General features: G+C 38.9%; 1 protein-coding gene across 1 annotated transcript in view; it reads right to left on the bottom strand.

The window, feature by feature from the left end:
• The window catches only part of PNPLA6 (patatin like phospholipase domain containing 6), a 1368928-nt gene that overhangs the window by 576372 nt on the left and 776053 nt on the right, over positions 1–16503 (bottom strand). The window contains exon 17 of the mRNA XM_044083495.1: positions 10443–10648. Within this exon, the coding sequence (XP_043939430.1) occupies positions 10443–10648 (206 nt within the window). The remainder of the gene's footprint in view (positions 1–10442; positions 10649–16503) is intronic.

The raw sequence follows: 16503 nt of genomic DNA, 5'->3' as shown, positions 1-16503 counted from the left end.
TAAGCTGTTCATCTTTTTTTTTTCTTTGTGCTACTGATGCTCAAGCAATTTCACCTTGAACATGCGTCCAAGGGGAGCCCATCACCATGGTTTTAGTTGCCACGCATCCAAAGGGAGCCCATCACCACGGTTCTAGTTGCCACCCACAGCATACATCAATGGTTCTCCCCAAAAGACATCTATTAAGGGCTAGAGGACTATATAGTAAATGGAAAGATTTTTTTGAATGAGTCACAGTATTTAAATAAGTTTTTTTTTTTTTTTAAAGTGGTTATCTGGTTGACCAGGTAAAAACAGGCATACTTGGATGTCAGCCAAATTAGTACGAAGGACTTATTAAATGATAAAAACATATAAAAAAGTGATGTCAATATGGTATAACATAAAATAAAGATATTTTTGTAACTCAATACACATTATTTTCCGATGTGATCATTATTTTAGTTGAAGTGCACTTGTGGCATATTGTGCATGAAGATTTTACATTGCCATGAAATGGTGTCTTATATAAAAGGGGATGGCTTACTGCACTCATCATAATCAAAGATAGTAATGCTAACACTATTCCAAATGTCTCACAACAGAAGTACCTTGGTCTCACCCCAACCCCCTCAGTCAACTTCACCTTCCATACTGAAAGCATTGACTCCAAGGTAATTTCACAGCTGAGGTTTTGCTATCAAATATTTTGTCTTCTATCACCTTTAGCCAGTACCTCTGTAGCCAAAAATGTCCTAATACCAAAATTAGAATATGGACTTCCCTTACTTTGCCTACACTAGGAACAAAATACATACAAGCTCCAAACTATTGAGAATAAGATATTCAGGTTTTCACTACTTGCTAACACAAATGTACATCACAGTGACCTATTAAAACAAATACAGCTACACCTTGATCTATAAAATATTTCAAAATGGCTATTGCCAACCCTGAGTACCACTACCAAAAGAAAAAAATACTTCTTTCTAAGGAACATACACACGATGACCCCCATCTCCTAGCCATCCAAGGTTTAAGAATGCTACTGGCAAAGGAGCCTCTTCTACATTACAACTCACAATATGGAATAAGCTACTAAGTGAAGCCAGGAACAATCCAAACTTGCAAGTCTTCAAAGGAGCCATAAGAGAACATTTAAGAAAAGATTCTGAGTGCAAGTCCTTCCATAATACTGGCTAACAATGGTGTGCGCTTCCTAATTTAGCTTATGCAGTGCTAAGATTTCTCTGTCCTTTTTTAAGATGGATGTGCTTTATTTTATGAGTCTATGCTTATTTATTTAACTTGTAGTTATATCTATTGCCAATATTTGTTACACTTGCTTAAAGTCTGATTGCACTGTGTAACAACCATACACTTAAACATAAGTGCTTTACACCTGGATCATGACTGAAAAGGGTGAGAAGACCATGTCACTTACCTGATTAACAAACCAAAAAATAAATAATGTTTAATGTTATTAAACACTTATTTTCAGAAGAATAAAAAAACATAAGAGATTGTCCACTTTACATCAGACAGTACCTTCTGGTTCATGCAATACATGCAAGTTTATAACAAATGTATTTAATAAATAGTAAGAAATTCACATTCAGAAGTTTTTATACATATAATGCCAGAGCAGTGGTTTAATGTATTTTTGTTGTGGCTTGGTTTACATAGGATAAACTAAAAGATAAGTGTTTTCAGGAGCATATTAGTGATGTTAAAAATAAGAATCAAGAATCGTCTGGTTTCACAAATATTAACAAACCTAGTGGTAATGTTGATATTTGAAATGTTTGCGTGGTAAAACAGGTACACAGATGTTTAATACTGAACATTCGCTACTTAAAAATAAACTGAATTCATTCTGAAATACAATGCTATGGGTCCTTTGGATCTTAACAATGAGTTTAACTGGAGGCATTTAGTTGGTAAATGACATACTACTTGACATTTTGTCTGAGTCCTGTGACTGTCATTTATGTACATACAGTATGCCATTTGTTGGTGTGTTTTTTTCAGAGTGCTTGAAAGCATGGTGTGGCCAAAGTGCTAGACTACTAATAAAATATTTATACCAGTGGCCTTTACTGTGTTTTTAACATATACTTATCTTACTTCTTTTTTTTTTTTGTTGGTTTAAAATAATTTCACAAATCTATCAACAGTCCTTCTCTCCATGTCATTTGGAATAGAGTTCCTATGGGATGAGGAAACTGCTCCCTTACTAGGACACCACATCTGGAACAATAAATGGGTTTCAAATACAGGTGCTTTTGAGAATCTCTAACTCTATTACATCCAGACAACCTAGAGGCAGGAGAAGGGGAGTCAGGCTCCACAGATGAATTAAGAAACACAACCTCCAGGACCTCCAACACTGGAAAAACAGCTACTGGCTTAAGTTAGAGAGATTAATAAAGGCCCTGCATCACTGCTGGGCTTCACAGTCCTCCTTGGACTCCCGCTAAAAAGTCTCTTTTATCCTCTGAAAAGCATCTCCAAAGGAAAAATCCTACATGGTGAGGCACAGAACAAGGTGTCCTTGGTGTCCGAGTCCAGAGTATCTGCAGATGGGAACCTGCCCACATATACCACTTTAGTAGCCTCTGAGTCAGAAGTGATAAAATTCCACCAGATGACAATCAACCCTTCTCTTCTCAGATGGGGTTCTGGACACCAGTCGAGTATACTGCTTAGGCCTTTTGGATTTAAGGTAGGACATGATGGTTTCAGCCAGCTGAACTAAAAAAATCTGAAAAAGAATCCCAGGAAGGGGCATGGGCTGAGGACAATGTAAGCAGGGAAACACTAGCTTAGCCTTCAGCACCTTGTGCTCCCCATGACCAGATACTGCCACTTTTCAGACCGCAGCTTACAGGTGGAGGACCAAAATATCAATGCAGTCACCAGGACCTTCCCTGCATACAAATGTCCTGGGGAATCTCACCCATCCCGTCTGTAATCACGAAGTGAGCCTCAGACGTTAAAGGGTCTTCAGCTGTTGTAAGGGCATCAGAAGTGTCAATCCAGGGGGACATGCCAAAAACCGAAAGTGTCAGCATCTGTGAGGTAGTCATGCCAGAGGCCTTGCCGATAACAGACTCTGCAGTCAGAGGCTGGAAAAGAACCTCACCTTGTAGACAGTCACCAGACCTTGGAAACCCACTGTCACCTGCTTTGTTCCCAGCTTACTTATGCTTCTCCCTCTTCTCTACACATTTTCTCTTTTCAGGGAAAGGCTCCCAGAGGGATTGTATGATGCCATGGTGGCTCTAAATCAGGGTCGGGCCACATTTTTGGCAGTGAACTCTTGTAGAGACTTCTAACAACAATATATTCCTGTCAGAATGAATTATGCACACTATGGACAGGAGTCCTAGTTGTACTAGAGACTGTGGTATAAAAAGACACTTATTATGGAAGTCTAAGTGGTGTTTGCTTGCTGTACACTAAACAGTTACTCAGGTAATTCTTCTGAACTTTAGTCACACAAAAACCTTCCTGCACAGCCAAGTCCCATGGCGTCTCTGCTTGCACCTGATCAGCCCATTTCTTCTGTGATAACAGAAACCAAAAATTCCCAAGTGATGTTAGATCTCCTCGGCCCATTTGTTCTTGCCTAGTAATTCCCAATGAGCTCATCCACTAGCAGCGAAAGTTGGGAGGTAGGTAACAGGTCAGCCTACCCGCTCCCTGAAACAGCACCTTCCTACCCTGCAGTGCTCTTCTGAGCTCAATTATAGCTGCCCTCCTAGGGGAAGCATGTCTTAGAACATTGAATTCCCCTTGGCTGACTGCATGACTTACACATGGCACTGAAGGCTCAACAGACAAACTCCATGGGATGGACACACAGTATTCATGCTAAATGTCACCCATGTGGTGTGCCAAAGCCATCCCATCTGTCCTGGGGGAAGACAGAGATCTGGAATACTCACCAGCTGCAGGATACCAGCAACACATGATACACCAAAAGTCAGGACCGCAATAGTGAACAATATGATGAACATCTACTGTGCACATCTGTACAAGGTAGCTTTGCTCAATGCCATGTACTTACTAGATGCTGCTAACAGTTTTAATTTGGACTTCCCATTTGAACTGGAACTCAAAATTGGTCCCATTTCCTTGTGACAAGACCTAGGAATATGGTCTAACTGCTATTCACTCATATTTCAAGGATACAGAAAGAGAAGGTGGCCTTTTTACCTCAGTGATCTAGCCTCTAGTATTCATTTCTTTTCTTTCTTCCACTGGACTAGTGGCCCCATTCCTTTTCCCAGATTAGCCACTGTGAGATCCACAAATCTTAACAAGCTGGAAAACAGTCATACAACCCATTCATTTCTGCTAGATGTACCTAATTAGACTATCTGCTACTCACTATGGTTGGAGTCAGGTGGTCTGAAATGGCCTAGCATTCATGCTTGTTTTCCTACCACCAGACTGACCAATACTAATTATTCAATACATTTTTAGGTAAGAACTAGGCAAACTGCCCTTGTAAGTCATTTTAAGCCTAGCCAATTTCAGGTTTTTGTGCTCGAAATAACCTATCCCATTTGGTTATAGAATTGGCCTTACCCATCCCATAGTCGATAATTATATGTTACCGCTAATGAGAATAACTGGGATCATATCCTAGATAATCTGAGGGGTCCCATGCATGGGATAAAGCATCTAGGAGCTACCTCTGTCCATTAGTAGTACAATGAGGAGTTCTGGGGTAAATTTTCTGTTTCTCAACCATAGATCTAAGTTGCGCTTGAATATGGCTAGGGATGAACTTTGTTTTATGTGGAGGTACCCTCTGCAAGATATACCTGTCCTTTCAAACCATACTGTTGATTTTTCAGAACAGGTTTAGATCCTTAGACCAAGTATTTCTGATGTCATTTGACTTGCTGATGTGCAGTAAATCCATCAGTAATTGGTCAGAGGATGCCTTATATGCCAGACACAGGTCATCTCTTAGCAGTCTGTAGGATACCAAGTACAGTGGCTTTGAGTCAGTCCATACAGGACATGTTGTTTAGGCCTTGTACACCTTTAGTAAGGTATCACTGTGGACGTTCCAATTGCTGCCCATGTTTGGATGGGAGCACTACAGCATCCTGAAAGCCCCAAATCCTGAAGACCAAAATCTCGAAAGTTCAAAATACTGAAAGCTCAAAATACAGAAACCACACAGAATACCAAAAGTTACTATATTCCAGCACAAGTACATACAGAAACAAATAAAAGACAAACCATATTACTCTTCTTCAAGTATAAGCACATGGGCAAGCCCCGCTCTGCCCCCTCACACCCCCTGCTACTTAAATATGTCAACTCTGAGAATGAACTTAGTGTAGTCAAGTGCAATCTCAGAGCTGATATATTTAAGTAGCAGGGGGGTGTGGGGGGTGCAGGGGGGGACTTGCTTCCCTGCATATAGTTGAAGGATAATATGTTTCTGTATGTACTTGTGCTGGAATATAGTAAGTGTTGGTATCCTGCGTGTTTTCAGTATTTTGAGTTTTCAGTATTTTGAACGGTCGAGATTTTGGTCTCAGGATTTTGGGCTTTCAGGATTCTTTAGCTCTCCCGTATAGATATATGTGTCTTGTCAATAGTCAACCAATTTCATTTCTTACTGTATGAAAGTTAATAACATTTTAATTGTTCTAGAAACCTCATGGAGGCAATCCATTGTTCAGTATCCCTAGGACAGCCGCCTCTTCATGACCTCTTGCAAAGTTATAACAAATTTAAAATGTACAACTTTACTTCTATTTGGCGAGACAGTGCCAAGTCACTTTCATTATCACAAATACTATTTTCATTTACTTCTATATTTATAAACATAAAGATCACTTTCATCAACTATTACTATGCCCTTGTGCATTCTCCATCACAGGGGCAAGGATCATCTGGGAGGGGCTGCAAGTTAGACCTTACATTTCTCCCACATATCCTTTATCTGCTCACTTTTGCTCTTCTATGCAACTAACAAGGATATAATCACCATCTTAAGTGGTCATACCTACATCATATTTGCAGCAGTCCCTACCTTAATAACATCACCACCACCACACCCCTCTTGCAATGACTGTGTCAAGAGCCATAGTCTTGGCCAGCCTGGAACCACCCCCACCCCTCCGTGCTGGTCTTCAAGCACCCAAGCACTAACTGAACTGAGGTTTCCCGAGATGTAGTCACAGTTTTATTCCTCTATTCCCTCAATAGTTCAGTAATCTGTAATATATATATGTGTGTGTATATATATATACATAAAACAGTCATGTTACACTTGTATTTGCAATGATGTAACCTGATGGTACAAATTCTTAATAATTTTCAGTTTCTTCTTTTGCAGTCTTAAAGTCTAGCATATGGGCCACTACATACAACTGCATGAAAAATCAGTTGATGATGCAAAGATAGGAGGTACTGCCAGCCATGCCAGGTGAAGTAGGGCAGTGGATGTATGACTTGTGTCAACGCAGCTAACTGGAATTTTGTAAATAATTATATGTCATTTGTATATCAAGCTGATTTGTACATATACTTGTACTGAAAATGTGCTTGGGTTAATTGTGTTAACATATATCAACAGTGCACCCTGCTGAAACAAAGAAAAATGTACATGTATTATGGTAACTGAATTAAATACATATGTTATAAAAGATGACACGGGCACAACAAAATTAACCAGCTGGCTTAATTTAAGACAAATAAGGGAATTGTAAATGAGCTGAGCTTTTAAACCATTAAAAGACACCCATAGCACTGAATGGGACCAAAGGCAGTTAGGTCTAAGAGCAACAATTAACTTTTGTAAAGAAGGAGGGAAGTGTTGTAAATGTTTCTGGCTCTTAGGCACTGCCATAAAAGCTCTAAATGTGTACTGTAGCAGTCTGCTAAAGTCCTGTCTCAAACTTCAAAAGGAGATATTGTGGGAACCTAGAGTCAGGTGGCCAGATGAGGTCATTCTGCAAGTCATCTTGGATATTATATTTTTCAAGGGAGCAATCTCAGAATATAGAGTATTCTGTTTGGGAAGCCTGACTAGAAAGACCCTAACCCACAGCATCCTGCCTTGCGGTAGTAAGTAACTTAACTAGGAAACAGTGATTCTTTTAGATTTAGTCAAGAATATAGTGAAGCTTAGTTTAGATACTGTTTTTCTTTATTTGTCTGAGCCTGTTCATGGATGTTCTTTTCAATATTTCCTGTGATCTGAACTCTGTGATTTACTGTGAATATATATTCAGTATTTTCATGCACTTTTATTATTTATTATTAAATAAATTTAAAACTTTTATTGTGGCTGTTCCTTGTAGAACATATTTAACCTTTGAGCGTACTTATATTTATTTGACGACACTCTGTGAGCCACTCCAGATGGCCTAACTGTCTTGGTCACCTACTATCATCTGTATTAGTATTAATACTACACAGTATAATTGTACACCCTTTGTTAAGGGCCTTAGAGTAGCTGATTGTGAAGTGCCTGGTGGCAATGATAACTACGTTATACTCTGGGGAGAAGGGGGTACAGCAGGTACATCTGTGCCAGCCTTTCCCAGGTGCATGTGTGTGAAAAATCAAATCTCTTAGGGTGTGTGTGTCAGCTACTTGAGGCAGGGACATGAAGCACTGGGTTTACCGAGAAGGTGCTAGAGGACTTGGCTTGGACATTCAGCTGAGGACCTAACCCTATAGCTGCACCAGTGGGGAGTCTAATTGGGGACCTGCAAGGAGACAGATAAAGAAACATCCAAACCCACCACTGAGTGTGTTCCTTGTGTGCTCTTAAGGGAAACTGTACTGGATGCAAAGAGGTCTGCATCTGGAAATACTGAGTGTATCCATTTGTATTCCAAGTGCATGTCCCTCTCCAATGTCAGTGGTGAGGATTCAGCCTCCTCCATTACTGGCCCAGCGTGGGGATAACGCATACTGGTGGCCATCACATATTGGTAGTAGTGGTGGACATCACAGATACTACTGTACCAAACAGAAGTTATATTCACACGTTAATAACAAAACATCTAGCTAGGTTGTACCTTAAAACTTTAGTCCCATTCTACAACACTTGTCTTAGACTTGTGACAGCCTCTCAACCAGTCAAGCAGATAAACAGTTGTGTTGTGGCTGCTACCAGCCACTCTCTGTACTCATGTAAACTCTCTCTCTCTCTTTCCCATCTTGATCATCATGTTCTTCTCATCTTCTGCACCCACTAGACTAAGGTTATTAGGTTATCAACAATTCTGGCACTGCCAAACTATTCCATTTCCCGTACATCATGGCAGATTAAGTGCCTCGTTTTTTTCAATTTGGCCATCACCATTTTCATTCTTGTAAAGACTTCCACGACCTGTGGGAAAAACGCCTTCAAGACAACTGGGAAAGGCCAATCTGTATTTCATTTCTGTCCACCTGCATTCCTAAAATATCTCCCAAAACTACAATCTGTCACAAGTCAACTTTGGAAAAAATAAAGATCTATTAAGGCTGGTCATCCTTCTACTACAGTTGCCACAAGATTTGTTCCTTTGCATACTATGACACAAACTGTACAATAATTATTCAAAGTTTACCATATTTAATCTTCCAAAGATAAAGGCAACCAAAACAGTCTTTCAGTTCCCAGAAACTTCTCAGCACACCCAGTCTATAATGTAATCATTGGTTTGACAAAAACTCAACAACATTGCCCTTCCTGACCTTCAAATAAATTGTTCAACCTTAACTTCCAAAGTGAACAACTACTGATCAATATATAACCCATTTTTGTCATGTACAGCTTGCATTCTCTGCTTTATCACAATGTGGCATCATACTGATCATAAAGAAAATATGAATTAGCCACTTAAAAAAAAAATCTTTTAACACATCCAACCAGAAAATCAAAACAATGTCAAAAGTCAAGCTAAATTCCTTCCAAGGTTTTATTACCATCCATAGCATTAAGCTGAAATAAGACCTCTTTCAGCATCACCATTTTCAATCTACCTCCCTCTCCCACTCTTCTTACAGTGCATCTACTTGTTCTTGCTCACCATCATTTGCCATAATTGAGTCATGGCACCTCTGAACACCATTCTGCTTAAATTCACATTAAATGAGAAATGTTAAACATAAAAATGTACTTTTTTTAAATTCTGCAGCACAGACAGACCACTGGGGATGTCCATTAAACATGAAGTACTAAGAGACCTCTCTGAGAAAGCAAGACAGGTTCTGATACTTTACCTTAACCACTGGATGATGGCAATGAAAGGCCAAATCAAACTTTAAAGGTGGAGGGGGCCAGATACATCAACACAGGTAGCCCAGTCCCAGGCAAAGAGGCTTTTTATATTGCAGAACAGACAATGGAAGACAGGGTTTGCTCTGAGAAAAATGGAAACTATCACTAAGTTTCTTCAACAATCTCCCCGAAACACTAATTCTCTGGCCTCTTTTTTCTTGATAAGAACAATAAGAAATGGGTCTTTTCTAAAACTTATTTTCCCAATTTTTAAAGGGTGTTTCTTATAATATCTGTAAAATGTCACTGAAATATTTACTTACTTCTTCTTTCAGCTTTTCCCGGTTAGGGATCGCCACAGCGGAACCCGGTCCGCTAATGATTGGCAGTAGATTTTTACAGTGCCAAGGTGCCAGCTCGACGCCCAACCTTCAACAAAGGCACATCCATTCATGCATGTCTTTCGAATGCCACTCGACCGAGGGGAGGACATGCAGACTCCACAAAGAAGGCGCTCCAGCCGAGAATCGAACGGGAGAACCTTTTGTCGTAAGGCGACAATGCTACCACTGCACCACCGTGGCAAATATTATGGTGTGTTATATTTTCAAGAAAGAATGATTTGTCTGTCCGGTTTGTTTGGCTACTTTTATGCTATAAGTTAAAAAAACAAAGGTTGGGTTCCAAAACCATGCCCATAACAACAGAAAGCACGGAAAATACCTCTTTATATCAATGAAAAAAAAATCAAAGGGACACAGACAGAAAGAGACACAGACCATGGTGGTAACTACTCTAATGATGGATAGAAAGAACTGAAAAGGAAGGTGCTTAGATATCCTGAAAAAGACAGTTCTCACAATGTTGACACTGGATAGGGACCATATCGGGAAGCAAGGTATATAGGGCCACCTTGAGTAAGTCTCCATCACAGCATGCATTAAATAAAGTAAAAAATCTGCTGGCAGATATTTAATTCAAAAATATGGGTTGATGATTTTAAGACTATATCAGATAAATATACATGTTGCATGTCACTATATATGTTATTCAATAAATGTGTGTGTGTGTCTCTCTCTCTCTCTCTCTCTCTATATATATATATATATATATATATATATATACACACACATATACACACACACACACACATTATACTGTACAATGCTACTACTTATACAAGTGATTGAGAAATAAACAAAGTACTAACTCATAGAAATTGGATTTTGAGATCTTGAGAAATGCACAGTCACGATTAGCTTTAACAGTGAATATGAGGGGCTCTCCTGTTAGCACAGACAGCTGTCCCACAAGCTCTCCTGGCTGTGTTAGAAACAGGCACACATCTTCCTCTTTACCGATCATTCTCTGGTAAACATGAAGGCATCCCCACAACACGAAGTGTAGACTGACATCCTAAGAATGAAAAAAAAGATAATCTGTTATTAGAAACACAACACTTGTCATTTGCCAGTTTGCAGCTAAAAAAGGTAACATAAATCATGGCCTGCTGTGAAAACAGTCTATATTCACACTTTAACTACTTTAAGTTAAATGTGCAAAATGGAGCCACATTTTTAGATTTACACTGAAAAATTCACAGATAATACTAAAAATGCTGATACATGATTTCCCACAATATTATTTCCTAACTTTCATATAGCTCCTGGAATCACCTTTTAAGACCATACCTTACACATACAGCCATTACCAGGTTATCTGTTCCTAAAGATTATATCCCCGCTTTACAGTCACTATCTGCTCCTTCTAGGCTTGTCAAATACTCTATCCCTACCAAGCCCACCACTACTTCATCGGCTTCATCTTCTTTAGTCTCCCAACTAATCTTATACGGGACAGTCAGTCAAGTATGTGTACCTATAAATTCAGCACACATTAGTTCCACTCTGCATCAACTCAACCTACAGGGTAAACAACAAAAACAAATGCAAAAATAAATATTTTTGTAGAGCATGCAATCCCCACAGAAATCCCCACACCTCTGCAGCGCTCTCTGTATATATAATCGCTATATAACTCTGAGGTCACTCAGCTTTACAGGTAAAGGAATAAGTACTTACCACTAAAATTCAGTGATCTTACAGAAAGTATATATACAACATATGCCAGTGAATGAGATTCAGTGTCAAGTCCATCAATAGATGACTGGAATAAATGCCTATCAGTCAAATACCAGGATTTCCTGACTTAAGACATTTGCAGAAATCAAATATATATCAAAACTGGATAGGTTTCATGTCATGACTCTGTTGTATCACTAAAGTAAGTCCTTCTGATAAAATCTGCAGTCAGAGAAGCCACTTTGATTCTAATAACCAATTGCACTATCAAACAGTTTCAGTAACCTTCCCTTAGGCAATCTCTTTCAGTTCCCTCATTAAGGATACTAAGTGTAATAGCTTGTAGTTATCAACCTCCTCCTTGCTCAGCTTTGGACAGTTATCCAACAGCTGGTAACATACTAATGCATGATTCCTGATCCCCACCATCAGAATCTGAGTGAAAAGACCTAATAATGTTCTAGTCAGCATGTTCTGCAGCTCATGTTAAGGCAACATGCCTCAGTACACACATTGCAATGCCACTTTTCAACTCCTCACCATCCCTAAAACTGCTATCCATTTCTTCTCTCCATAACAGTTCAGTACTTTCCTCCCACCTGCAAAGTCCTTCTCATTAGACCTGACAAAGGCCAACATAGAACACATGTTCAGCACCTCTGCATGAACACACTTGCAAACACTCAATTTGGACCAGTGACGTGCCATTCTTGTATCTCTTCATATTTCACTTCTAGCAGTGTTGCACCAGGGTTGTTGTTTTCTAATCTGACTTACGTGTGTTCAAACACAGAATGTTAAAGCACATGGGGCTCAAATGACCCATCTAGTTTGCGGACTATGCTGTCCTGTTTATACAATGTCAATACAAGCAAATTCGTACTTTACCTTTTTCTCCTCCTGCCTTTGGTGATGATCTGTCTGTTCTCTCTGAAACCATGTTGAATTCCACACCCCAAAGATGTGCCATTCATGTAAACAAATCTGCACTTTTCTTTCTCCTACTCCTATCTTCAGTGATCTTATGTCTGTTCTGTCTCAAACCATGTTGACTTCTCCACCCCAGCCATTTTCTGACCCTAGTGGAAAGCTATTCCATGCAATTAGAACAAACAAATGTTTTGTGCTATCACTTCTGTGTCATATATCCTTTATTTTCAAAATGTGTCCTGGAATTACTCTATATACTTCCTTTCCCAGCAGGTGCTCCCTTCCTTGAATGTATTAATTTATTCCTTAAATATATAGTGTGGCTCATTTCTGCATTCTTTTCTCAATCATGTACATGCTGAGGCCCTCTGCTATCTCATAATTTTGTTACAGATAATGGCATCATTTTGTTCAACTTCCCCAGGACACCCTCAAACTTATGTCCTTCAAAAAACCAGGTCTCCAAAACTGCACAAAGCATGTAGAATGAGAGCTAACTATATAAAGATATATAACTCTCCCATTTCCTTTAGTGACATTTATTAACACAAACTGTAGAATCTGCCACCTTTTCTTGTTACTTTGCACACTTTTTTTCAAGTTTAAATCATATGAATAAATTAGCGCAATATTTCCCACTTTTGTCACTGAAAGCACCACTGCTCCACTCCAATGTGCACTCTTCCTGACTTCTTTCCTACCATACATTTTTACAATGATCCCTGTATTAAACATATAAAAGACGTTGAAAATGCCCAAAAGTTACTAATAACCTGTACAAAGGCACCAGAAACCAGCTGGTCCACTCAACAGAAGTTTAATCCAAAGTGCACGCGAACACAGTGATTTAAAAGCACAAAGCACATAAACGTTTTAAAATTTTTTACATTACAAACATTTTAAGACTGATTTCATTTTACAGGTTTTATTTCATTCATCTCATACATTCTGTATTTTAATTCATTTAAATTGAACCTTCATTGTTAATTGTTTAATTGATCAATGCTTCTTAATGGTTAATTTCCATTTGAAAATGTATTTAACGGGTCTATATTAGATCAGCAAATGCTTAAACAAGCAAACGCTGATTGATCGACCTTATTTTAGCAAAAGTTAAAAATATTGAAGCAACAGAAACTCAAATTTTTTCCTAGGGAAAGAATTTTGTTATCCGTTTCTGTTGCTTCTGTATTTTCAGTGCTGTGGTGGAAAGTTACAGGTCAGATTCAGGTAAGTGTGCGATTGTGTGGATGTGAGTGTTAGGGTGGGTTAGGTGAGTTAGGGTTAGGTATGTGTGTGATTGTGTGGACGTGAGGGTTAGGGCGGGTTTAGGTGTGTTAGGGTTAGGGAGTGGGTGAGGTGAGTGTGCAACAGTGACGGACCTTAGGGTTAAGGTAAGTGGATAGTTAGTGGTGTGTGCATAGTTTAGTGTAGGGATAGGTGTCAGATTTTAGGTGTACGTGTGTGGATTTCTGTTTGTTTGGTGTGCTTGTGTATGTGTTTTGAATCAGCGATGTTTTTCCCCTAGGAAAAAAAATCGCTGATCTGACAGTTCGAGGTTGTAAGTTTTCGCTTACATAAGGTCGCTCAATCAGCGTTCGCTTTTTTAAGCGTTCGCTGATCTAATATAGACCCTATTTAGCATGGCCTTTGGGACAGTACATGCCTATCTGATGAAGTTTGTAAGACAAAAACGTAAGGGGAACTGTTTTTACAACATTTATGTGCTTGATGTGCTTTGTGCTTTTAAATCACTGTGTCCATGTGCACTTTGGATTAAACTTCTGTTGAGTGGACCAGCTGGTTTCCGGTGCCTTTCTACAGGTTATCCCTGTATTAAAGCTTGACTATGTGACATCATTCATCTATATATTCTAAACTGTGTATTAACATACATTTCCTTTCAATCTATACACAGCGTCACTTATATAGGCATTCACAAAAACAGTTACAGCAATGAACCTTATGGGATCCAGCCAACAATTCTATTTTCTTCACTGTAGATGCTATGTACTATTACCTTATGTTTATTGTTTCGCACCTAACATTTTATTCAGCCTCCAGGCCCCACACTAGCCAATGTAATCTCCATTAAAACCGATAAACCTCCTCCTCACCTTTAAGTCATCAAATTTTATGCCTCTAGTGCAGTTCTCATTATACTTTTCATCATTCTAAAGTATACACTTGACAGCTTTATTTATTAATGAGAGAAGCATCCTTATCCCTTTTTAGACTCCCCTTACACACTTTTCCCCGGGGTATCCCAGCCCACTTTCACTCTGCATTACAGCACCTTTATGAATACATCCGCTTCTAACCTTCCTTTCCTTCTCTGTGTGTGTTTGTTCTTGTCTGTTTTAATTCATCCTGATGACATTCTACATCCCTGTTCAATTTCTGTGCTTAGGTTCATAGGCAGTTACTAGGCATGGAGTCCAAGAGACCATTAATGAGCCTATACAAAATTCTCAATTGCCCCTTGCCCCAGACCATTATCTGATTAAGTGACTTTAGGTCACAATGATGGCAAATGAAGGCTGAGGGAATCAAACTCTATACCGCAGGAAGTATCTCATTAACACCTCACAGCATTAATCCTCTTCACCAACTGTCAGAACTTCCTTCTGCTCCCTAAAATGCAGGATCACCAACTGTTTGCCCCCCTCCCCCCAACTGAAGGGTTCTTAATATGGACAATTTCTTTTATTCTATACAATAAAATTCTCTTATCACTAGTTTGAGTCCACATCATTCCAGAATTTTCTAAACTGCTTACAAAACACCAAATGTCACAAACAACTGGACAGCCAGATGCCCCTATTACTCAATAACACCTTCAGTTTGTTAGCCTATAAGTAAATACAGCTTTCACTCACTCCAAGTGGTTTTTGTACAATGATGAAGTAGGAGATGATCATTATTAAATCTCTTGCCCTAAGTAATGCAGTCTGGGAAATGTAAACGGAAGCAGTCTGGATTTTCATCTACATTCTGAATTCAGACTCTAGAACAGGAAGCAAATGGTAGTGGATCCACAGACTCATTGCAAAACTGAGTGCTCTTACTCAACACCTCAACACCTTCTTGAAACTTGTAGGTGATCTTCTGTATCCAATACCACTAAAGATTTGAAAGAACAAAACAGATTTTACTTTCAGTGTTCCTAATGACCTCCAACAACGAGTATCGAGTCTACATCCAGATATGTAAGCCTACTCTTGAATAATGCCAAACAAAAAGAAACTGTAATTTTTCCCATTCCATTTCATTACTAAGCATGCTGATTCAATTGTCATTAATATACAAACCTTTGTGGTGTGTACCTGACCTGTTACATAGCCAGAAGTCTTCAGTGCTGTGAGTTTTTAACCACCAAAAGAGCTCTTTACTTCTTATTCTTATAAAGGCTGTCCACTTAGCTCCTACATCACGTGGAATTACTGTGTATAATGAATGTATGTTTACTGTGAATAAAGAGTCATTATTCACCTTAAAGGTTACACCAGACAGTTAAATTTAAAAGTGACTTTAAAGGACAAATCTTTAATGTGTAGAGGCGATTTTGTTATATCTAGTGTTTTTAATCTGCCTTTACACCCTGTAATTAAGGCCTTCGAAGACTGTTGTGATAGGGACACTAGAAATGTTTTAAAATTAAAGAGTGAAAAGAAGTATTTCAATTTAACTTTGAAAGACTCAGTCTGAAGAAGTTGTGTCAGGATTCTAGTACAAGATTTATAAAGGTGGATCTACAGTTGTGGTCCATCAGGATGACTATGTTCATAAAATTAGTGATTTTTTTGTCCGATCCTACCTTTTATGAGAAAGTCACCAAAAACGCTATCAATAAAGCGTACAGACAAACAGATTTGTGGTTATATGACAACTTGCTTGAAGGAGTTATCACTGACAGTATGTATTACTTTTTTATGACCTCTAAGCAAAAATAGGGAAGATTTTTGCAGTACCTAAAATACATAAGAATTCTACCACTCCACCATATACAGACCGATTGTGTTGGCACCAGTTTCTAAACTGGAAGCCATATCAAAGTTTGTTGTCAGGGCTTTCATCCCCTAGTAAAAATACAGCATCACTCACTAGAGCTACAGATTCTCGTGGTTTTTTAGAAAAAAATAAAGCCGTCAAAGTTGGTGAAGGTGACTTTTTAATCACAGTGGATGTACAATCATTAGACATAGTAATTCCACATGATGTAGGGGCTGAGTGGACAGCCTTTATGCTGAATAAGAGTAA

This window comes from Protopterus annectens, chromosome 9.part0 (assembly GCF_019279795.1).
Source record: "Protopterus annectens isolate FY-2018-M chromosome 9.part0, PAN1.0, whole genome shotgun sequence".
NCBI lineage: Eukaryota > Metazoa > Chordata > Ceratodontiformes > Protopteridae > Protopterus > Protopterus annectens.
The sequence above is the reverse complement of the archived record's forward strand: the minus strand, read 5'-3'. Positions and strand labels throughout refer to the sequence as shown.